Below are 21,554 nucleotides of genomic sequence, written 5' to 3' on the forward strand. Positions count from 1 at the left end.
CTTTAGAGTCTAGACCGGATGCTTCCGATGTTCCCAGAACGTCTTGACGTGTGAGTCGAGACTACATAACAAAGTCCTACATAACAAAGTCCTACATATACATGACAATCGACCTAGCAGTTCTAGTGTTGCTTGTAGCACTCCTTATGTGCGATAATCTACCATAGCGTATGGTCCAAGGAGGTGTAGTCAGGCTCAGGGCTGGTCACGAGTCTAGTATATCAGCGAAGGACAGGGAAGCAATAAAGTGGGTGACGAAAGCTAAACGCTAACAAGACGACGAGCAGGTAAGATGAGGACTTGAGAACTCAAGTACTCAAACTCGTCTACATACCAAACGCGACGATGAGCAGATGAGAAGAGGCATGGGCCACGGTGAGATCCTAACTAGTACTATCGCATTTTCAAGTCAGACATAGACAATAATCTCCGTCAGATGGGGCAGGGATTTCTCAACATGTACGCAAGCCTAGCGCTCAGATCGGAGTGTATATCGTTCGTTGGCAACAGACAAGAGAAATTTAAGGAGGTAGGCCCGCACGTAAAAATATTGAAGCTCAAATGTGTCGACCAATTAGACTTGTGTAAAGTATACTTAAAATCAAACTCGATGAAATAAAGAAGACACTCAAAATATGTACAGAAGCAAGCCAGCGCCATCCGCATGACAATGAGATCTGCAACGCACCTATTTCTGCCACCATGTAGTAGTCGTTGAGAGAAATGCTTCTGTGACGACAGCTCGAAGTGCTTAGACTTGAGGTGAGGACACACAGAAAAAGACTTAAGACGACAAGTAATGTCACCAGGTAATAGCTTGGTTGCAAGAACACCTAACTATCTACTGGGGCTTTTATAGGTTTTATCTGCAAAGTAGCACGTGAAGTAAGTACGTCGCACGGAGCGCGGGTCGAAACGAAAGACCGTAAGGTATGTTAAAGTGACGAGCGAATCACATGGTATAGTAGGGAGCGCTGTTAGTGGTGTGCAACCACAACTTCGCGTCTAGATCAAGAAACAACGCCAGAAAAAAACTACAGTACGGACCTCCGCACCAGAGCAGTATGAACCACGGAAAGACACAACATATAGTATAAACAAGCAGTAGCACTCCACCCCTCCATTCTCAAACCCAAATCACTCCTCATCATCACAACAGTGGTGGTCGTCATCACAAAAGAGACTATCGCTATCAGTCGAACTCCCAGACTCTTCTTCATCGGATATTGTTTTCATAAAACAGACATCTACCTCCATGCCTGCTCGCCGCAGACTGGCCTCTGTCGAATCCTGCACACCTTGCAGGACTTCATTGACAGAGTCTGAACGATGACCCAACCACAAGAGTTGCAGTACACCTATATTCTGGATAGCAGCCCGGGCCTGCCTATCGTGCGATGCATCGAATGCTCGGGTCATATCTAGCGCCAGTCCTAACATGATTACCGATGCAGAGGCCGCGAAAGCCAACTACACCATTGTCGATAAATAGTCATCGCAAATATACCACCACGAACTCACAGGAAGAAAGTTGATCTACAACATGCTCGATCGGTCAATCAAAAACAACATCTGTGCAGTTCACTTACGTTGAGGCGTAGGGCAATGAACATCTCGTTGACGTAGGCCTTCCCAATGCCAGTGTGAATTTCTGCACCGATTTGGCCTTTTTGTGTCGCTAGGCATGGGGCACAGAATGAGTGAGGACGATGTGATGCTTAGACGCATTCCTTACCTAGCCATATGAGTTGTGCAGCTGCTTTCGCAACCGCAAATTCTAGTTTATCCAGTCTCAAAGTGAATGTAGGAGGTTGATCGAGTTGGTATTTTAAATATGTCTGTGTGCTCAAGTCTACCAATGACATGATATACCTAGAAGCCAAGCAGTACGTGAGATATGCGGCATTGCAGTCAAGGAAGTTTTGGGCCTACTCGTCCGTAATAGAAAGTTCAGTGAATTGTGAAGGTGTAATACTAGATGTAATCTCGCTGCTGTCATCTGTAGCCAAAGCACCGCCGATCTGAAATTGACAGTATGTTATTGAACTTTCATAACCCCTCGAAATGAGCGCCATATAACGCACCTGTGCTTGCCAATTCTTCGACAACTCGATTTGATTGATTTTCCATTGCGTGGATGGCTGCGATATAGGTGTAGGACTCAGCAAATTGTTGGTCTGCATGTCGACCACCGCATCTGTAGTGTTGGCTGACAGCGAGCATTGTATAAAATAGACCTGGTTGACGTAGTCGATGGTATCAGCTGCAAAAGGTTTTGTAATTATGGTTGCACTACAAACAAACAAACAAAATAGACGCACACTCAACTGACCGAGTGATGTTTACAGCGACCTCATCTTGTACTGAAGGGTCGATCTCCAATAATGTGGTGACCATAAGACAGATACCATTGATCTAGAGCCGATTTATCACTCAGCTTCTACAGTCCACATAAAGTATCTCCAAAAACACTTACCTCCCAGACGGAGTGACCGGAAGTCTGATTAAATTCTTCCCATGGAATTATATGTATCTGGTCTGGCCCTATAGACATTGTCAGATGATAAAATGCCGACTCAACCACAACCACCAACCGAGAGTGCTCGCATGAAGCACAAAAGAATCTGGCCCAGATGGCAAGATCACCGTGTTGGTATTTGCAGAGTATGTCACATTTGGAATCAATGCGCAACTCGAGGTTACCATCGTTGCGTTTACAGTTGCATGTCCTACTATATCGCTTATTTCGGAAGTGTCGTAGAGCGTAGTGTTGGATAATCCTGCAGACACGAGTCCAGTCAACTGATTGATAAGTTGTAGGGATGGGGTAATGGTTTGCAGTTCCAGGGTGAGAGTGTCGTTATACAATAAATCGTTTGGCCACCCTAGTGTTGTTGACACCTGAGTCGTCATAGAAGTATTGAAGGTTTGGAATTGTAGGAGAGTGGAAGAGGTGACATGCAGCACGGTTATGCTCGCAAGGTAGGCTGCCACAGCGGAAGTCGCCCACCACGAGGCGGGGACGTCAGTTTGTCGCCAGATGCTGCTGATTGCAGAGCCAAAGCCCGCCCATGCGCCAGAGATGTCGTGAACTGCAGTCAGTTTCACACCGTGTACGAGTGTTCTCGAAATCGCAAGCCGTTGGGTAAGGAAGAGCAGAACAGCCGTGTATATCTGGATCAAGTCATATCATTGGTATATCGTTAGGATACCAGTGGACACTGTGGATACGTACAGTATAGAACGCTTGCAGTGAAGCACTAAGCACCGCAGGCCAGAAGTCGTTGTTTGTTGGTGTGAAAGAGAAAGTTACACGGTGTTCCCAGTGACGGACACAGAAGATAACAAGGACGATGTGGATCATGACCAGCACGCCATGCAGGATGTAACATGCGCGCGGAGCAAACAATCCATTGTGCGTGTTTTTTGAGGCATTCTTGAAGTTCCGGTTCGCTGAGGGGGGATCAGATTGACTAGTTGTCGGCACGCAATAGCGAGGATTCAATCGGCACGATACACAAGTCTTCGACATACCAAGTGTCAGCGACGCAAGTGCTAGTAGGTGCAGAGGCCTTTAAACAGGTAATAAGGTGAACCACCTGGAGCGACTGCATCGTGGTGAGAGAGTGTGACCTTCGCCCACGTACGCATTGGCTTCTCTCAGCTTCTATAAAAGATTGATTCAGAAACAATGATTGGTTAGTAGAATATTGTTACACCATCGAAACGTCAATAGAACTGACCCTGTTCATCGCATAGTACTTTACTTACCGCAAACTTACCGTATATAGTATTCCGCCAATTCCCGAAACGCTATCATTCCGTTTTCCTCAGTCTTCTATGAGGGCACGTCCATTCGCCTCACCTACATTGACTTATTTCAGTCAAATTCTACACTAGGGTTTTTCGTGAGGTGTGCAAAATTAGAATATAAGTCCCCGTCGGCCCTCGATACAATCACATACTCCCTGTCCCCGGTGATGACGTTGTAGGGTTCGGCAGTGGTGAGTCTTAACGTACTAAGTATATTATATAATACACTAGACTCCGTACCGCATGTCGCACCAGAGCTCAGAAGAAAACGAGCACTGTTTCCGCCCGGGTCCGTATCACAGCTGAGTATATTTCAATACTCGACCTTGCACGAGAACGACTCTGCATCTAAACCAAGACAACACCAACCAAAAACAAAATAATCACAGTACAGACCTCCGCAGTGTAAACCACGGAATGATGAATATTAATGATACACGAACTTGGCCATAAATAAGCTCAACAGCCTCACAACTTGAGCCCTCCTCCCAAAAACGACCACCGAGGATGATCGATCCCGACCCAGCCCCCACCAATGCCATCGTCATCTCAGCAGGAGCAATGGGCTCCGCAATAGCCAAACGCCTCGTCCAGTCCGGATGCACAGTCTACACCAACCTCGACAACCGCTCCCCCGCAGCCCACCAACGCGCCCTCGACGCAGGGATGATAAACCTCCCCTTCGAAACCCTCCTCTCCAAATCAAACTTCATACTAAGCATCGTGCCTCCAGGAGAAGCATTCGCGTTCGCGCAAAAGATTCGTAATACACTCGGCGCCCATTTTAATTCCGCCCTTCCCCTGCGCGCTTTTGTCGACTGTAACGCTGTGAACCCCGAAACGGTGAAACGCATCGGGGGACTGTTTAGTGGGACCTCTGTGGGATTCATCGATGCGGGGATCGTAGGGACACCGCCGAGAGAAGGATGGGATCCCACTTTTTACGCCTGTTCGGAACCAGGAGCACGAGACGTGTTGGAGGAGTTTGCTGCGCTGTCCCAGTACGAACTTGAAGTATCGTTGCTGAAAAGCGAAGGTGCTGCAATAGCAAGTTCTTTGAAGCTCTGCGAATCTGTGAGTCGTTCGTTTTTTGTAATACGCAGAGCGGGGCTTAGGGTCGTGGTGGTGACAGATGATGAAGAAAGACTCTGTAGGCCTCTTCATGACGATGATGCAGAGTGAGTCCTGCTCTCCACCCCAAATTCCCACCCCAGCCGCCCACCGCCCCTCACCAGCAACAGCCAGCGCCCTAATGAAAGACCTGAGCATCTCCCAACCAGCCTTAATGCCCAGACTCATCCCAACAATCTCGGAAGGAATTCCCAAAGCCTACCGATCCGTAGCGAATCAAAATAAAGAAGCAACCCAGCGCCATCCGCATGATAATGATATCTGTGACGCACCCATTTCTGCCACCATGTAGTAGTCGTTATTAAGAGAAATACATTGACAGATGACACCAAAAACAAAACAACCATGATACGGACCGCCGCGCCAGAGCAGCATGAACCACGGGCAACTACAACATATAGTATAAACAAGCAGCGGCCTTCCACCCTTCTGTTCCCAAACCCAAATCATTCCTCATCATCACGACGGTGGTCGACATCACGAGTGAGACTATCGGTGGCAGCTGAACTTTCTACCTCTCCTTCGTCGGGTATTATCTGCGCAAAACAAACATCTATCATGCCTGCTCGACGCAGATTGGCCTCTGTCGGATGTTGCACTTCTTCCAGGGCTTCATTAATAGAGGTTGAACGACGACTCAACCATAGGAGTTGTAGTACACCTATGTTTTGGATAGCAGCCCGGGCCTGTCTGTCGTGCGATGCATCGAATGCTCGGGTCATATGTAGAGCCAGTCCCAACATGATCACCGACGCAGAAGCCGCGAAAGCCAACTAGAACAATTTTCGATAAATGGTTATCGTATGTATACCACCACAAACTCACCGGAAGAAGGTTGATCTACAATGCTCCATCAGTCATTTGAAAACAGCATTTGTGCAGTTCACTTACATTGAGTTGTAGGGTGGTAGTTATGGAAAATGCGGCTGCTAGGGTGGCATGAGCCAACCCATTGCCAGGGTCAATTCCTCCATTGGCTGTGCCCATTTGTCCCGCTAAGCACGTATCACAGAATGAACAAGAACGAAATAATACTTGAACGTATCCCTTACCTAGCCAGATGAGTTGTGCAGCTGCTTTCGTAACCGCAAATTCTAGTTCATCCGGCGTCAAAGTGAAATTAGAAATCGGAAGAGCACCGTGGGCTCGGAATTGTATATATTCCTCGGCGAGATTCAAGCCTACCAATGACATGATATACCTAGAGTTCAAGCCGTACGTGAGACATGCGGCAGTGCACTCAAGGAAAACTTTCGGCCTACTCGTCCACAATAGAGGGTTCAATGATTTGCGAGCGGGTACCCTCAAACACCATCCCGGTGCTGTAGTTCGTAGCCAAAGCCTTGCTGATCTAAAATTGACCGTATGTCATTGAACTTTCAAAACGAGCGCCGTATAACGCACTTGTGTTTTCCAACCACTAGTATTCGACCGCCCGAATTCAAGTTGATAGTCTGAAAACATTTCCCATTGCATAGATGGTTGCGATATGGACGCGGAACTCAGTAGACTGTTGCTCATCGCATCGATCACCCCATCTGAAGTGTTCACCGACAACGAGCAATATACAAAATAGACCTGGATGACGTATGGAGTGACAATGTCGGGGATAGCTGCAGAACATATTGTTATCATAACTGTATTAAAACTAAGCAAACGTACCCCAAGTCATGTTTACGGCGACCTCATCTTGTACTGAAGGGTCGATCCCCAATAATGTGGAGACCATAATATAGATACCATCGAGCTAGAGTCACATTGCTACTCAGCTTCTATAGTGAGCACGAACTAGTGAACGCTTACCTCCGAGTCTTCCGAGTCACCATCAGAATCTTCATATTCCGTCCATGGAATTATATGTATCTGGTCTGACCCTGTAGATATTTTCAGCATGATAAAATATCACCCCAACCACAACTACTAACAAAGACTCGGAATGCTCATATTAAGCACAAAAGAATCTCGTCCAAACGGAAGGATTGCTGTACTGGTATTCGCAGAGTATGTCACATTTGGAATCAATCCACAACTCGAGGTTACTGTTGTCGCATTCACAGTCACATTTCCTATCGCATAACCATTTGTAAGGTTGTAGGGTGTAAGGGTGTCGTAGAGTGTCGTGTTTGATAATCCTGCAAACACCAGTCCAGTAAAATGATTGATGACTGGTAGGGATGCAGCAATGGGTCCTAGGTTTGTGAAACTGCCGTACGATGAATCGTGTGGCCATCCTAGTGTTGTGGGAATCAGTAAGTCATTATTCGTATTGAATTCTGACGCCCAGGATTGAAATTGTAGGAGAGTGGAAGAGGTGATATGTAACACGGTTATGCTCGCAAGGTAGGCTGCCACAGCAGAGGTTGTCCACCGTGAGGCGGATATGTCAGTTTGTCGCCAGACGCTAGCGAGTGCAGAGCCAAGGCCCGCCCATGCGCAAGAGATGTCATGAACAGCCGTCAGCTTCACACGGCGCACGAGCGTTCTCGAAATTGCAAGCCGTTGGGTAAGGAAGAGCAGAACAGCAGTGTATATCTGGATCAAATCTTATCATTAGTGTATTGTTGGGATACCAGCAGATATCGTGGACACGTACAGTATAAAACGCTTGCAGTGAGGCACTAAGCACCGCAGACCAGACATCACTGTTTGTTGATGTGAAAGAGAAAGTTGCATAGTCTTCCCATTGAAGGACATAAAAGATAAAAAGGACGATGTGGATCATGACCAGCATGCCATGCATGATGTAACATGCGCGTAGAGCAAACAATCCATTGTGCGTGTTTTTTAAAGGGGCCTCGGAGTTCCAGTGCGCTGAAGGGGGGGATGTACTAGTTGTCGGCACGCAACAGCCCGAGCAAGTATTCAATCGACAAGATACACAAGTCCCCGACATACCAAGTATCAGCGCTCAGCGACGCAAGTGTGTGCAGATACTAGGTGCAAATGTTAAACAGGTAATAAGGTGGACCAACCGTTCGGGGTGTGGCAGTAGACATAGACTTTATGCCATCCGACTGCATCGTGTTCCTCGCCTGTTTTGTTCCACGCATCAGCTTCTCTTAGTAGACTCTGACCTTCTATTAAGTTGATTCAGAAGCAATGATTGGTTGATACAATATCATTACAGCATCGAAACGTCAATAGAGAACAGGATTCAGGATTCAGGATTCAGGATTCAGGACTCCAAGATGCAGAATGTCAGGGATTTAGACACTCTGGGGCCAAAATCTGGGGCAGACTCTGGGGCCCATCGGCGGCAAGTCAGGCAGAGTACAGCTGAGTTTAAACACCGTTTGATGACAAAGCCCGCTCATTGCTGATGAGCGTCTCCCGCCTGCCCGCCTGCTCGCCGCTGCCTGCCAGTATGCAGCTGTTGTTGGAATAATGCATTCATGCTCCGCCCCAAGTCTACCTTATGACAATGCCATGCCCGCTACCCATCTCTTATCTGCCCCCTTCCTGTGTTTCCCGCCCGCCAGCCCTCCCGCCCTCTTCCTGCACGCCCGTGTCCGCCTCATCATATCTTCACTGCAGCAAAATGATCTGGCGGGGTGGCTGTGGTGGTGGCTGACAGAGATCGCATCGGTGCGGCTGACGGCGGGGTGGCGGGGATCACGTGGTATGTCAGGCGTATGATGTTGAAACTCCGATTGAAACAAACAGATGCCCCAGAGTTTGGCCCCAGAGTCCGCCGCAGATTTTGCCCCAGAGTGTCCATTTCCTGGATGTCCTCCCAAGATGTGACTCATCAAGATGAAGACACAGCCCAAGTACTTATTTACTTACCGGGATTCCGCTTATTCCCGAAACGCTCCTGGCGTCTATGTCTCCTCAGCGCACCGAAACCCTCAATGACTTTGCGTCTAAATCAAGACAACACCAACCAAAATCAAAAATAACCACACTACGGACCTCCGCAATGTAAACCACGGAACGATGATTATACGAACCTGGCCATAAATAAGCTCAACAGCCTCACAACTTGAGCCCTCCTCCAAAAAACGACCACCGAAGATCCCGACCCGCCTCCACCAATGCCAGCCATCACTGTCATCTCAGCAGGAGCAATGGGCTCCGCAATAGCCAAACGTCTCGTCCAGTCCGGATGCACAGTCTACACCAACCTCGACAACCGCTCACCCGCAGCCCACCAACGCGCCCTCGACGCAGGAATGATAAACCTCCCCTTCGAAACCCTCCTCTCCAAATCAAACTTCATACTAAGCATCGTGCCTCCAGGAGAAGCATTCGCGGTCGCGCAAAAGATTCGCAATACACTCGGCGCCCATTCCAGTTCCGCCCTTCCCCTGCGCGCTTTTGTCGACTGTAACGCTGTGAACCCCGAAACGGTGAAACGCATCGGGGGACTGTTTAGTGGGACCCCTGTGGGATTCATCGATGCGGGGATCGTAGGCACACCGCCGCGAGAAGGATGGGATCCCACTTTCTACGCCTGTTCGGAACCAGGAGCACAAGACGTGTTGGAGGAGTTTGCTGCGTTGTCCCAGTACGGACTTAAAGTATCACTGTTGAAAGGCGAAGGTGCTGGAATAGGCGATGCGAGTTCTTTGAAGCTCTGCGAGTCTGTGAGTCGTTCCTGTTTTGTAATACGGAGAGCAGGGCTTAGGGTCGTGGTGGTGATAGATGATGAAGAAAGGCTCTATAGGCCTCTTCATGACGATGATGCTGAGTGAGTCCTGCTCTCCACCCCAAATTCACACCTCTTCATAATCAAAACAACCACCCCAGCCGCCCACCGCTCCTCACCAGCAACAGCCAACGCCCTAATGAAAGAACTGAGCATCTCCCAACCAGCCCTAATGTCCAGACTCATCCCAACAGTCCCAGAAGGAATCCCGAAAGCCTACCGATTCGTAGCAGAGATGGAAGGCCTCGCAGAATTCGTAGGAGGGGGAGAAGCAGATATCTTTATGGGCTTCGCGAGGGTGTTTGAGAGAGTGGCAGGGTCGCTTCAGGGTGATGGGGTCGATGTCGAGACGTTGAGGAGGGGCGTGGAGAAGGCTTTGGAGTTGCAGGGGACGTCGAAGTAGGCGTTGGATTTATCTCCAGTTCGGGAGGGGGTTCATTGAGTGACGGCGTGCTTGGACGGTTTAAATTAAAGGACTCGTCGATCAATCAGAAATTTTGCTCAACGTGCGTTCCAAAGTTTGTGGGCGAGGTTACAATTGACTAGTGGGAATCCCGATCACGAACTTGCAGACAACGTACGTCAGGCATGCATGCACATAAGTTCAAGATGCGAGATCGATAGAAGAACTGACAACGGAAACTCAGATTTATTACTAAGCGCTAAGCGTTAAGCTGTTTCGAAATCGCATAAAAGCAATAAATGAGGATAATGTTGTCAATAGTAAGAGCGTAAGCTAAGTACTTCAAGCTAGGTGGACATAACAACGAAACCTGGAGCAAATATCAAGTGAGGATCAAAACGCGTGGATCAAAATAAGTAGGAACCAAGGTAGACGAGACGAATAATATACCAACCACATATAAAACAGCCTCAAACGTCCTTTAGTTCATAACTATGACCAAATAACATAAACAGAACCATCAACTCAGTTCTCTTGCTCCATCGTCTCTTTCTCGTACTTCTTCTTTAGAGAGCTCACTGTGTTCGTCGTCAGTTTAGGAATGAGGACAGGGGAGCGGGTAAAACGCACCTTCTCGTGATAACTGGCCCGAATTCAACCATCCACTAGGAAATGCCGCTACAATCTACCACCACCCAATGAACACTTTCATCATACTAATCAAAACAGAAAACACACCTTCTGATACAAAATCTTTCTCGTCCCCTGTTCGCTAACGAGCGCATTGCTCCCGTCCAAATCACTACGTAGTCACATCAACAATTACTTCCATAACGAATGAAAAGAACTCGGACTCACTTCTTCTCGTTCTCAAGCCTACAACATTCATTACTAAGCATCACAAGCTGCCACACAATCACCTTCATCGCCTCCGTCAACCGATATTTCTGTGCAGGGGGATGTGCGTCACGTGTTCCGTCTGCTTTGTTTGTTCCTGCGGCGTTGTCGCCATCTGGGCCTGGTCCTCCACCGTCTGTGCCTGCACCGTCGGCGAGGGATCTGTCGCCGTCGGCACGGGCGTTATCACCATCGACACCGCTCACTGTGCCGTCGTCGGGGTGTGCGGCGTCTACACTTGCACTGGGCGTCGAGGCTGATGCCGCGCCTGCTTCGCTTTCATTCTTGGCCTTTTCTTTGCGGCGTTCTGTGAGAGGTGTTAGTGGTGAGGTGAGGTATGGGATGCAAGGTAAAAGTGTAGTATACGCGAATAGTATACAAGGACAGACGAACAAAAGGACAAGATGGTGAACAAGAAAGATGGAAATGACGCACCCCAAGCAACGACACTCTTCTCCCACTCTTCCTGTGCCTTCGAGAACCCCTCTTTCGTAAGCCCCGCAAGCTGTTGAAGCAGCTCATCCTGTCTATCTGTCAAGATCTTGAGGTGGTCTGTAAATATCGTGCGTTTGATGAGTTTCTGTGGGTCGACCCGTCCAGTGAGCGAGCGCGTTCAAGTGTATGTAAGACGACGTACAGTCATGGTATAGCGGTTATAAGGAAACAGCACTGGCATAAGATTAAAAAAGTCATCATCGTATTCACCGAGGTTGACGGCTTTCAAGGCAAAGTCTGCGAGTAGGGGTTTGATCGAGGGTGGGAACTTGCCCTTGACGTCCCATGATTCTATGACAACGTGAGGTCATAAGCGGGGGTATGCAGAAGCACGGACCTTTAGCAATGGCAGACTTTAGGTCTTCAATAGCTAATTGGAGCTCGGGATGGAAGTCACGCTGGTGGGAGTGAGCAGATGGGTGTTGGGCGGACTTTAGGGACGTACGATATCGACGACCTTTCTCTTTTTCCCGTTCTCCTCTATGACTGTATAGTTCTTACGTTTCTTATTGCCCTTGTCTTCGCCTAGTAAACTGATAGGATGTTCCTTTGTCCCATCCTCCTTGATAGCAGTCTTGCTAGGTCCGGCAGCTGCACCTCCCTCAACAGGGACCTTTTTCGATTTAGGTTTCTTGGGGGTTCTGCTGCGGAGAAGAAATGAGGACACAGGACATGTGATCAGACTGGACCATACCTATCTTTCATAAGAGCGACTTCGCCACTAGAGACGTAAAAGCCTTGTTGCTTTGTCTGAGCGAAATGCGTGCGATTATCGATGTTCAACTCTGAGTCATCGATGAAAGGGTCGTTTACGTCGTAATACTCTGAAGTGGCATGTTTTTTCTGGTGCCTTATTCAGTGATGATGTGGGTGATTTGTGTTGTGATATTTTACCTTTTTCTTTTTTGGCTCGCCGTCATCCTCCCCTTCTGAGTCAGATGTGTCTGCTTTTGGAGGAGGTGGAGTTGGTTGACGTTGACCTGTTGTCTTTGCCAGAGTAGCAATATCGACTTCATAATTATCTGGACCTCCTAGATTTATTTGGAGTCTGATAGTTTGTAGAGGGGGTGGCGGAGGAGGTGGCGGAGTTGGAGAAGGAGAACGGGGACGTTGTGGTTTTGATTTTGGTTTTATTGTAGAAGCGGGTTTTGATGAAGAAGATGATGAGGAAGATTTTAATTTCTTTGAAGGTGGTGGTTGGTCAATTGTATTGTCAGTTTCTTGCATTACTACGTCTTCAGACATGGTGATGGGGAGGTGGGTACGAGGTTGGTGGTTTCCTAAAAAGGAACGTATCCCTCAAGTCCTTTTCTCTCAGCATCATCTTTTTAGAATCCTCAAAGTGCGAAATTCACTCGAACATCGTACATCCAACAACTAACATGACAAATCATTTCCCACTCGGCATTTCCCGGTGTTCACTAGCGTCGTGTTCCCTGACTTGACTCCCGCAGGTTGGCTGGCTGTTAGCATTTACGTCCAACTTGATCTGCACTGATGGGCCGCATGTGACTTAGCGCCGTATAATGGACATCTTTTACGTCCACCACTCCCAGAGCTAGCTCGTCGTTTGAAATTTGAATAGCCTTCCTCTCGTCGACGTGGTTCCTGTGGCCGGGTATATCGCCAATGGACAACACGACACAAGATGTTTAATTGTTGCGCATATCATCAATGCCCACCTCCAAAGTACCCATCGATAGCAGTTCCATCGCCACCGCACCTCCCGATAAGTATAAAGACTTCTTCACATATAAACTCGAACCTACAACTCTCCGGCACTCCACGATGTCGAAGCATTCACCTGCACGAGATCGCCACGAGTGGCCCGCGCCAATGCCTGCGTCCGCGTGGAATAAATACAACTTCATGGCAACCCTTGTTAAACATGGGGCTTATCCGGTTCGTGCCACAGACACTCACAAGCTGCGAACGGTGGGCAACGACTTGGATCAACATTGCTCGAGCTCAAATGAGGATTGACACACTCACAAGCTGCGAATGGTGGGCAACAACTTTGATCACCATGGCTCGAGCTTGAACGAGAATCGACACACTCACAACCTGCGAACAGTGGGCAATGACTTCTTGAAATGTTGCTGCACTGTATCACATATATCCTAGGAATACTTACTGATGTTCGAAGAAATGATTATCTCTATAAGGCTACATAGCTGTATATACTTCTGACATGACACAGAAATGAATACTTGACCGATTTCTTTATCCCGGCCTAATCACCACGCGTCTGGTACACAAGCGCCATTCTGCTGAGATGATAAAATTACGTATTCTGTATGACTTCAACGACAAAAGGAGGCAGTTATACAACACAAGGTTCGAGTCTCGCCTAGAAAAAGTGGGTGGTCAATATATTTCTGCAATCTAACAACTGAGCCTCGGGAGCTTGTATCAAAACACCACACGCGTATGCGATATCCGCAACAAATAAATAGATCAAACACATCCGTCTTAGATGAAGATCAAGCGAAGCGTCAGCCGTCATCACATGACAGCTAAACTCATCATGCATTTGCCTTCTCCACATCCACATCCTCCCCCTCCTCCCTCCTTGCCTTCTCGTCGTCCCCGGTGTCCAACACCTCGGCCTCGCTCTTAACCCGATAAAGTTGCTCAGGAACAGGGTTCTGGAACAATACGAACTTCTTGAAGCCGTAGGGTATCTGCCGCAGGCCGTATGCGGCGTGCGTGCTAAGGGGGACAGAGAAAACTTGGTCGAGCTCCTCCAGGGTCTTGTCTTTTGTCTCGCGCACCAATAACAAGATGAGTACCCAGAGGATACAGCACCATGTTGCATACCAGCCGAAGGCACCTTGTGGCCCGAAGGCCAAGATAAGCCAAGGCCAAGTGATTGACAGAACGAAGTTCCAGAACCAAGTGGTTGCAGTGGCAAAGGACATGCCAACATCACGGATATAGAGAGGGAATGCCTCTGCGGAGTACGTGAACGGCACTGGACCTTCGCCTGGAGAATAGAAGATCGCAAAGAGGTCTGAAGGAGCAAATATCAGCGGTAGTTTTAAGTACCAAAAGGATGATGTACATATTCCGATACTAACGCCAGCTGCACGCCCTGTGTCCGAAGTACTCCAGAAGGAGAACCCTGTGATTAGAAGACAGATGGCCATGCAAGGAAATGTGAACAAAAGTAAGTTCCTCCGCCCAAAGGTGTCGATCTAGTGTTTCAACTTTCAATATTTATGGAAACCCCAATTGTAAAAAGGATCACTCACAGTGAAGATAGCAGGGAGGGCGAATAACCAGTTAAGTGCTCCAAATGCAAAGGAAGAAGTCAATGCCGGAATCTGCGTGAAACCACAAGCCAGGAAGATGTTGGACGAGTAGTAAGCTGCCATCAGGTTAATCATCATTTCAAATCACGAAAACGAATCTCATACCAATGACATTGACACCGCAAAACTGCTGACCGAACATGACGACCCAACTAGCAAGGGCAGCATGCCTGTTACGCGGAATCGCGAACATCTCAACCATACGGTTGCGACCCTCCATATCGTTCTCCGCCTCGAGCAACACGTGAATGTAATACAAATCACGAGCAGCCTGAACGCGCGAGAAACGAAGCCGACAAAGCTCATTGAAGGCATCCTCGTAGCGACCCTTGGAAATTAACCAACGAGGCGACTCGGGTGCAAATAAGATTTGCAAGCAGACAACAAGACCGGGGATGCCAGCAGAACCTAGCATGAGACGCCAGTTCAGACCAGTCACACCCGGGGCGTCTGGAATGAAGTAGAATACCAAGTCGATAAGGTCTCCTAGAGCAATACCGAAAGCAGTCCACATCTGCCACATCATGACGAGAGCGCCACGTATTGGTGCAGGTGAACACTCGGCAGTATACACTGGAACAGTGGTAGATTTGGGACCAATACCAAAACCAAGGAAGAATCGTGCGATGAAAAGGTGCCACCAGCTGTTTGTCAATGCAGACCAGATACATGTCAAGAACGAGATCATGCAAGTGACGAAAATGGTCTTTTTACGCCCAAGATAGTGGTTGAGCGGTTGCGTCATCCAACAAGAAATTGTGGCACAGCATCTGTGAAGTGATGAGGAGCGATATTCTGCTATATGAACAAAGCACACACAAGTACGGTGCAGAGTTGATGAGACCAACCAACCATGAATCGCGGTCTGCACACACAATCTATGAGTGATGATCATTAGAACGATAGAATAACCTTTACGCACTGTTGGAATTACCGATGCCGAACTGTGTGGGATAAAGGATTTGAGCACCATTGATAACAGCCTCGTCCATTCCCTGAACAGCCGCTGCAAGTGATGACATTACGACCATCTATTTCAATGATGAGCTATGCCAAATAGTCGAAAATATAGTGATACCAACGTAGTACAGCATGGGCGTTTGTCGCCACCTGTGTGTAACCTCTTCCTTTAAAATTCGCTTGTCTTCAACTGAAAATATGTCTAAACGATCATAACCTGCACATTAAGAATCTCAAGTCAGCTAGGGGAAAAACGTTTCCCATGATGACATACAAGTGGAATCCTGGGCAACAAGCGCCCCTTTCTCAAGCTCAGGCAGCAGATGGGTCAGTCCTCTCTCTTCGGCAAAAATTTCGACATCCGCCATTAAACGATCATAAGGTATGCCGCTTAAGGGGTTTGACAATTTGGCATTGGCATTACTAACAGAAAAAATCGTGTCAGTTGTGGGCGCCCGACACAAGGGGGATATCATACGTACGCGATGGCTCTTGTCCTTGCGTCCATATTTGACTTTTGGCGGTGAACATCATGCGGGTTCTTTACCGCGGTGTCAGGTTTTTCGTTCGAGGTTGGGGATTTTGGGGAGACTGGGGACGTCGACATCCCACTCGTAGGCGAGCAGCACGGAAAGACGGGAGGGAGGCAGCCTTACTTCTATCGGCTGTCACAAACTTGGGATTATAGCGACACGTTTAGTACCCAAAAGAGTAGAGCTATACGTCGTCAGTTGTCCAACACATTCGAGGTGAAGCTTTGAAAGCCACCTGGACACTAGAAAAATGCTGCACCAATGCTGCGACACTGCGCTAATAAAACTTGAACACAGCCTGTGTGGATAATCAACTCAAACAAAATAACGGTGATATAAGGCGCACGTGTAGTTATTCTTGAAAGCTTTGAAAGACGTGCAGAAGGGTACGGTCAGCAGCTTGTCATCCGCCAGGAGCTGGCAGGAGACATGAGGGTCTGAAAGAGTCCTGACAATTGCATCACCATAGGAGAGATTCCGGTGGTAGTATGGTACACACCCCAAACACGATGAATGAGATTTTGCATTATTGGATTTAGATCCTCCTCAGGACTCGATGGGCGTCAGGATAGCGGAAGTCGAATTTTCATTGCCCAGTACGGCACAGACATCAACCGTAGTCCACCCGACCCTGTGCGACATTAATTGAATGCGTAGACTCATTGAGCAAGCACGAGGTTCGGACCCAAGAATTTAGAACCAGCTCATTTTGCCACACGTGACTGATGGCAAATACATCTTTCACAAATTCACATCCTTCCATAAAGCCCCATCATGCATCATGCATCTCGGCCTCATGCAGACACTGCCTCAGGCCTCAGCCTCAACACGATCTTGTGGCTTGCTGTTAAAGGCTTGGGTTACCTTGAAACTGACCATCTCACTTCCCTCCCAGGTCGTGTGTCAGTGTCCTAGTTGAACTCTACTTTTTGCGTGCGTATTCACTCTGATTGATTCAATTTCGCATTATTCCAACACCATTTGCAGTAAAACGAGACAGTCGCTGTATTGGGCAGTAATACAGCAGAAGACTCGCGAGTTTGCGGCTCCGTCCCCCCAGTCACTATCGTTCATCAAAGTGTCTCTGCAATCTTTCCATAGCCCTTCATGAGATAATTAAGCAGCGAGGCTCCCTGTCTGACATTAATGAGGCCACTGAGCTCTATCGGGCCGCATTACTTCCCATTCCCACCGGCCATTCTCATCGATCCATTGTTTTCGACAATCTTGCCGTCAGCCTTCGAGATAGATTTGAGCAGTGGTGCATCCCATATGATATGAATGGAGCCACTGAGCTCTATCGGGGTTCATTATTCCTCCTCCCCTCGGTTATCCTGATCAACCCAAGTCTCTCGACAATTTTGCAATAGCCTTCAAACTAGATTCCAGCAATGAGGAGCCTCGTTTGACCTCAATGAGGCTCTTGAGACCCTTCGGGATGCACTACTCCTGGTGATTTTCTCCAATCATTATCTCTCAAAAATCTTGTCAATAGTCTGCGCGCGAGATTCAAGCACTGGGGTGACCCGTCTGACCTCGATTTGAACTTCATCGGGATGCACTACTACACTTTCCCCCTACTCATTCCTATTTACCCTCGTCTCTGAACAATCTTACCGACAGCCTTCGAGACAGATTACAGCAGTGGGGTGTCCTATCTGACCTCAATGAGTCCATCAAGCTCTACCAGGCTGCATCACTTCTCCACCCTCTGGTTTATTATGATCGATCCATGTATTTTGACAATCTTGCTCTTAGCCTTCGAGACAGATTCCAGCAGCAGGGTTCCGCATCTGATTGGGGACATCGAGCACCCATCGAGCTGCGTTGCTCCTATACCCCCCCGGTCATTTTGGTTAATCCACGTCTCTCAACAATCTCGCCGTTAGCCTCGGAGCTAGATTACAGGTGTCCAATCTGACCGAGATGAGATCATCGAGCTCCATCGAGTTGCACTACTACGTCTCCTCGGTCACCCTGATCGATCCATGTCTTTCTGCCGGCTTTAGAGACAGACCCCCGCAACAGTACGTTCCGTCTGACATTGATGAAGCCATTGAGCTTGGTGGTACTGCACTACTTTTCCGTCCCTTCGGTCATCCTGATCGGCGTGTGTCTCTCGACAATCTTGCCATGCGGGGCGTCCCGTCTGACCTGGATGAGATGTTCAGGATTTATCCGCAACTTCTTTGAAGTTTCTGAACTAGTATGTTACTCTTTTGTCACCGTCTTCTTCACGCTACTTTGATGTCCTCGGGGAGACCACTTCCTCCCCTACCATGGATGGTTTTTCATGCAGTATTCGACACGATTCTCTCACGACTACCGTGGAACTGGTCGAGCAAGGCCGTGCTGTATCTTGGACCCAGTTAGCACGCCTTCGCACCCCACTATGAACTACCCATGTCGAATGATGCTGGCGCAGCCTTAGCGAACGAGTTTACGCAGCTCAGCTTTGACCTTCGTAACGCCTTCGATCAGTCTACTGAATATCGGTCTCTGCAAATACATCAGCTGACCATGCAATGGGATGATGTCGTCTCACCTCACATTTCTCGGCTTCTTCTACCTCCACCATTTTCAGACATTCAGAGGGCAGCTGAAGGAGGTCCAGCTATCATCGTCAATGCTGGCTAGTGCGGCTGTGATGCCGTATCGTCGACTCCGTGGTCCAAGCCCTTAACGAGTCAAAAGTTGGCCGTAACTCGCGTATCTGATGGTCATCCCACTGCCGAGTCCACACTGCTTGCTCTACATGCCGCAGTGATCCTACGAGAAAAAGAGAAACCTCAAATTTACTTTTCCTCTTCCACCCCGACATTGGCGACTCTCATTCATGCGAGACAGCAGGTTTCTTGAGATACCCCTACGCAACAGCGATACTGTGGAGAGTGATGAGCACAATTTTTGCAGTCATACGATGTTAAGGATGCGGATCACGTTAACCGTAATAGATGAGTTTGATGTAGCATGTTCAAACATCTTTTTCAGAATTTTCATCCTTGCTGGATCTGCAGTGAGAATTTTAAATCGTAAGATAACCGACATCGTACATATACACTTAGTACAACGCCAGCAGATGCTGTATGTAAAGGAGCAGCTGTCTTTATTCTAATAGGCACTTAACGGACGTCACATGCACCAGTTCCTATGAGCCAATCATCAAAACTTCACCTGTCCAGCAAGTTCACCAGCATATGTGCATCCCATATGAACTCGTAAAATGGTGTTCGGATCAGTTGGGGCGTGCTTTCCATGTTTAGATTGGCATGTCCACTCTACGTTCTGACCCCACAGATCAAAGAATCTTTGAATTTTATCTTGCTGCCCGGATGCAAGCAGGTATTCATACACCGCGCGCCATGCGCCGTCCAATGCACCGACGACCCACCTGCAAGTTACATTGATTTTACGTTGTAATCATCCAAACGACCCAACCGCTTTGCACTCACGCATGACGGGTACTAATGACCTCTCCAGCAAAATGGAACCTCTTGTTGGCATTTGGCACGGTGAGAGCCGTGTATAAATCACTAAAATCCCCGGGCCCAAAGGATGCAAAGGCACCTGTGGCAGAGTGAGTGAGAATTAATTGGCTCAAATCAATATCCAGAGACTCACCCGCGGTGAGCGGGTTGTCGCCCCAGTCCCATGCATGCATGTCTACGTACTGATCCAACAAGAAACTATAATCCACGTTGTGCACTTCTGCGAGATTGCGCAGCACGAGTTCCTTTAATTGTTCCTCATACTCTATCTTACCGGTGTTGATGAGCGCTCCCAAGCGTTCTGCATCATTTCCCCAACAGTAACTCGCAAGTAGCACTGTGGACGGCGTGCTAGATTCAGCACCGTGAGAGGGGTAGATAATATTTCGAATGGGAAGGTCCGTGGATGATTGACCGCCTATAATATCGAAAAGTTCGGTCCACCACGCTGATCGAAATCGCATGCCAACCTTGACCGAAGTATCGTATCGCAGTTTACGCAATGCATTTTTCTGCATCACATTCAAACCGGCACCTGCGAGTTCAATCAGCCGTAGGCCCGGCAGAGGGATAGTCGATATAACGTGTGAGTATGTGCGCGGGGTACATTCGCCGCGCACAGAAACATTCATTGCGACGTCTCCACTTTGAGAGATACTCGTGACCTTCTTATTGAACTGGATGAGAGACTTGGTGCCGTTAGCAGTAAGGTATGCCTCCATGTAGTCGGTGAGCACTTGAGAACCTCCTCTGGGTACGGTAATGGTATGTGTGAGGCTGTGCATGAGTTCCAAGACAGAAATGCGCTTACTTCAAACACTTCCATTCTACGTGTCCAAAGGTCTGCGACTCGACATCACCGAATGACAGCGTGTCGACAACCCATTCAGTTAAGGCTAGGTCAAACGATCCCGTGCTGCTATTGAATACTTCACACCAATTGATAGTATTGGTGGAAAGAGACGTGCGCGGAATTTGGAGGCTGATGGTGGGAGTGTACTTAAATGACATGAACGAGCGAAGGGAGTGTCCATCGTGCTCCCTCATGTTTTTCCAGCCCGAATCGACATTTTGCTCCAAGTCTTTCATGAGGTCCTTAGCGAACGGACTAATGACGTCCTTGACAATATTCTCAGCTCCTGCGGCAATGTACTGAGGATCCACACCCAATTCCTGGGCATGGAAGTCAGGAGGGCGCGATGTCTGAGAGACTCGATAACGTTGATTGTTAAAGTAGAGGAAATGCCCATGTCTCTTTGACGTCATATGATAATCGATAAGGCGGGAGTTTAAAGGTGCCCTGCATGAACCCCAAGTGAATGGCCTACGATTTACAGTTGTCGGAGGAGTTGGTTCAACAGCGTCGATGTTGTTGAGCTTTGAGTAGTTGATTAACTCCCCCAAGCGCCTCATGATGCCCATCTTGTAATTGCCTTGAGCTTCCTTCTTCGGCAGGGGGAACCTCATGGCGCCAACATCCTAGTGAGCGAGAAAGCCAAGAGTTTACATGGTCAGCATCTTTGGCGCAGCAGCGTCGAATGAACAACATACACAGTAGTCGTATTCGCCACCATTTGGGAAGTCGTAGGTAAGAAGGCGTCCACCAGTGCGGTCCGACGCCTCCAAGATCTCATACTTGATGTCCAGCGAATCTAGGATGAGGGCGGTGTATAGACCACCAACCCCTGCGCCTAGAATTCCAACTGTACCAGGCGGGCCATAACCATGTTTGGATAGTGCAGGTAGCTGCGAAGTCTCTTCAAAAGCAGTTGGGGCGAGGGAGATATTTTGAAGGAGAGCGTCATTATAATCTTCGATGATGTTTCGACCCCAGTAGGCAAACACATCTCCTTGGAAATCCATCATAGTAAG

The 21,554-nt window shown here is 48.3% G+C and overlaps 9 protein-coding genes across 9 annotated transcripts; 4 read left to right on the top strand and 5 right to left on the bottom strand.

Moving 5' to 3' along the window:
* Window positions 1-1,137: 1,137 nt before the first annotated feature.
* On the bottom strand, window positions 1,138-3,364 carry F5147DRAFT_775263 (uncharacterized protein; the record flags this gene model as incomplete). The annotated part of the gene is made up of 10 exons (XM_041441692.1): window positions 1,138-1,470; window positions 1,522-1,536; window positions 1,590-1,678; window positions 1,736-1,872; window positions 1,933-2,021; window positions 2,085-2,263; window positions 2,322-2,415; window positions 2,477-2,544; window positions 2,595-3,174; window positions 3,236-3,364. 10 exons carry the CDS (start codon window positions 3,362-3,364, stop codon window positions 1,138-1,140), a joined length of 1,713 nt encoding a protein of 570 aa, XP_041291242.1.
* Window positions 3,365-4,320: 956 nt separating this feature from the next.
* F5147DRAFT_838091 (6-phosphogluconate dehydrogenase C-terminal domain-like protein) lies at window positions 4,321-5,236 on the top strand (the record flags this gene model as incomplete). Its single annotated transcript, XM_041444124.1, has 2 exons — window positions 4,321-4,887; window positions 4,946-5,236. 2 exons carry the CDS (start codon window positions 4,321-4,323, stop codon window positions 5,234-5,236), a joined length of 858 nt encoding a protein of 285 aa, XP_041291243.1.
* Window position 5,237: 1 nt separating this feature from the next.
* On the bottom strand, window positions 5,238-7,684 carry F5147DRAFT_838092 (uncharacterized protein; the record flags this gene model as incomplete). Its single annotated transcript, XM_041444125.1, has 10 exons — window positions 5,238-5,717; window positions 5,770-5,784; window positions 5,836-5,939; window positions 5,997-6,145; window positions 6,207-6,295; window positions 6,349-6,557; window positions 6,607-6,691; window positions 6,748-6,818; window positions 6,870-7,476; window positions 7,538-7,684. 10 exons carry the CDS (start codon window positions 7,682-7,684, stop codon window positions 5,391-5,393), a joined length of 1,803 nt encoding a protein of 600 aa, XP_041291244.1. The 3' UTR covers window positions 5,238-5,390.
* Window positions 7,685-8,579: 895 nt separating this feature from the next.
* On the top strand, window positions 8,580-10,222 carry F5147DRAFT_702630 (6-phosphogluconate dehydrogenase C-terminal domain-like protein). Its single transcript, XM_041437800.1, has 4 exons — window positions 8,580-8,673; window positions 8,730-9,530; window positions 9,589-9,634; window positions 9,694-10,222. Exons 2-4 carry the CDS (start codon window positions 8,979-8,981, stop codon window positions 9,993-9,995), a joined length of 900 nt encoding a protein of 299 aa, XP_041291245.1. The 5' UTR covers window positions 8,580-8,673; window positions 8,730-8,978; the 3' UTR covers window positions 9,996-10,222.
* F5147DRAFT_702634 (uncharacterized protein) lies at window positions 10,219-12,717 on the bottom strand. Its single transcript, XM_041437801.1, has 10 exons — window positions 12,282-12,717; window positions 12,082-12,230; window positions 11,833-12,031; window positions 11,725-11,785; window positions 11,530-11,678; window positions 11,328-11,472; window positions 10,854-11,199; window positions 10,734-10,797; window positions 10,626-10,680; window positions 10,219-10,573 (listed from the first exon to the last, which is right to left on the bottom strand). Exons 1-10 carry the CDS (start codon window positions 12,630-12,632, stop codon window positions 10,521-10,523), a joined length of 1,572 nt encoding a protein of 523 aa, XP_041291246.1. The 5' UTR covers window positions 12,633-12,717; the 3' UTR covers window positions 10,219-10,520.
* A 1,127-nt stretch (window positions 12,718-13,844) lies between these two features.
* F5147DRAFT_241950 (uncharacterized protein) lies at window positions 13,845-16,448 on the bottom strand. The gene is made up of 9 exons (XM_041428796.1): window positions 16,144-16,448; window positions 15,936-16,084; window positions 15,784-15,878; window positions 15,624-15,732; window positions 15,521-15,566; window positions 14,807-15,471; window positions 14,642-14,757; window positions 14,452-14,584; window positions 13,845-14,400 (listed from the first exon to the last, which is right to left on the bottom strand). The coding sequence occupies exons 1-9, from the start codon at window positions 16,266-16,268 to the stop codon at window positions 13,913-13,915; spliced, it is 1,926 nt and encodes a 641-aa protein (XP_041291247.1). The 5' UTR covers window positions 16,269-16,448; the 3' UTR covers window positions 13,845-13,912.
* A 520-nt stretch (window positions 16,449-16,968) lies between these two features.
* Window positions 16,969-18,622, top strand: F5147DRAFT_838096 (uncharacterized protein; the record flags this gene model as incomplete). Its single annotated transcript, XM_041444126.1, has 3 exons — window positions 16,969-17,096; window positions 17,818-18,078; window positions 18,126-18,622. 3 exons carry the CDS (start codon window positions 16,969-16,971, stop codon window positions 18,385-18,387), a joined length of 651 nt encoding a protein of 216 aa, XP_041291248.1. The 3' UTR covers window positions 18,388-18,622.
* F5147DRAFT_775270 (uncharacterized protein) lies at window positions 18,598-19,053 on the top strand (the record flags this gene model as incomplete). The annotated part of the gene is made up of 2 exons (XM_041441693.1): window positions 18,598-18,816; window positions 18,871-19,053. 2 exons carry the CDS (start codon window positions 18,598-18,600, stop codon window positions 19,051-19,053), a joined length of 402 nt encoding a protein of 133 aa, XP_041291249.1.
* A 303-nt stretch (window positions 19,054-19,356) lies between these two features.
* Window positions 19,357-21,545, bottom strand: F5147DRAFT_775271 (uncharacterized protein; the record flags this gene model as incomplete). The annotated part of the gene is made up of 5 exons (XM_041441694.1): window positions 19,357-19,585; window positions 19,647-19,761; window positions 19,816-20,432; window positions 20,494-21,161; window positions 21,234-21,545. The coding sequence occupies 5 exons, from the start codon at window positions 21,543-21,545 to the stop codon at window positions 19,357-19,359; spliced, it is 1,941 nt and encodes a 646-aa protein (XP_041291250.1).
* Between the last annotated feature and the right edge of the window lie 9 nt (window positions 21,546-21,554).

This window comes from Suillus discolor (genome assembly GCF_016758755.1).
Source record: "Suillus discolor strain FC423 chromosome Unknown F5147scaffold_38, whole genome shotgun sequence".
Lineage (NCBI taxonomy): Eukaryota > Fungi > Basidiomycota > Agaricomycetes > Boletales > Suillaceae > Suillus > Suillus discolor.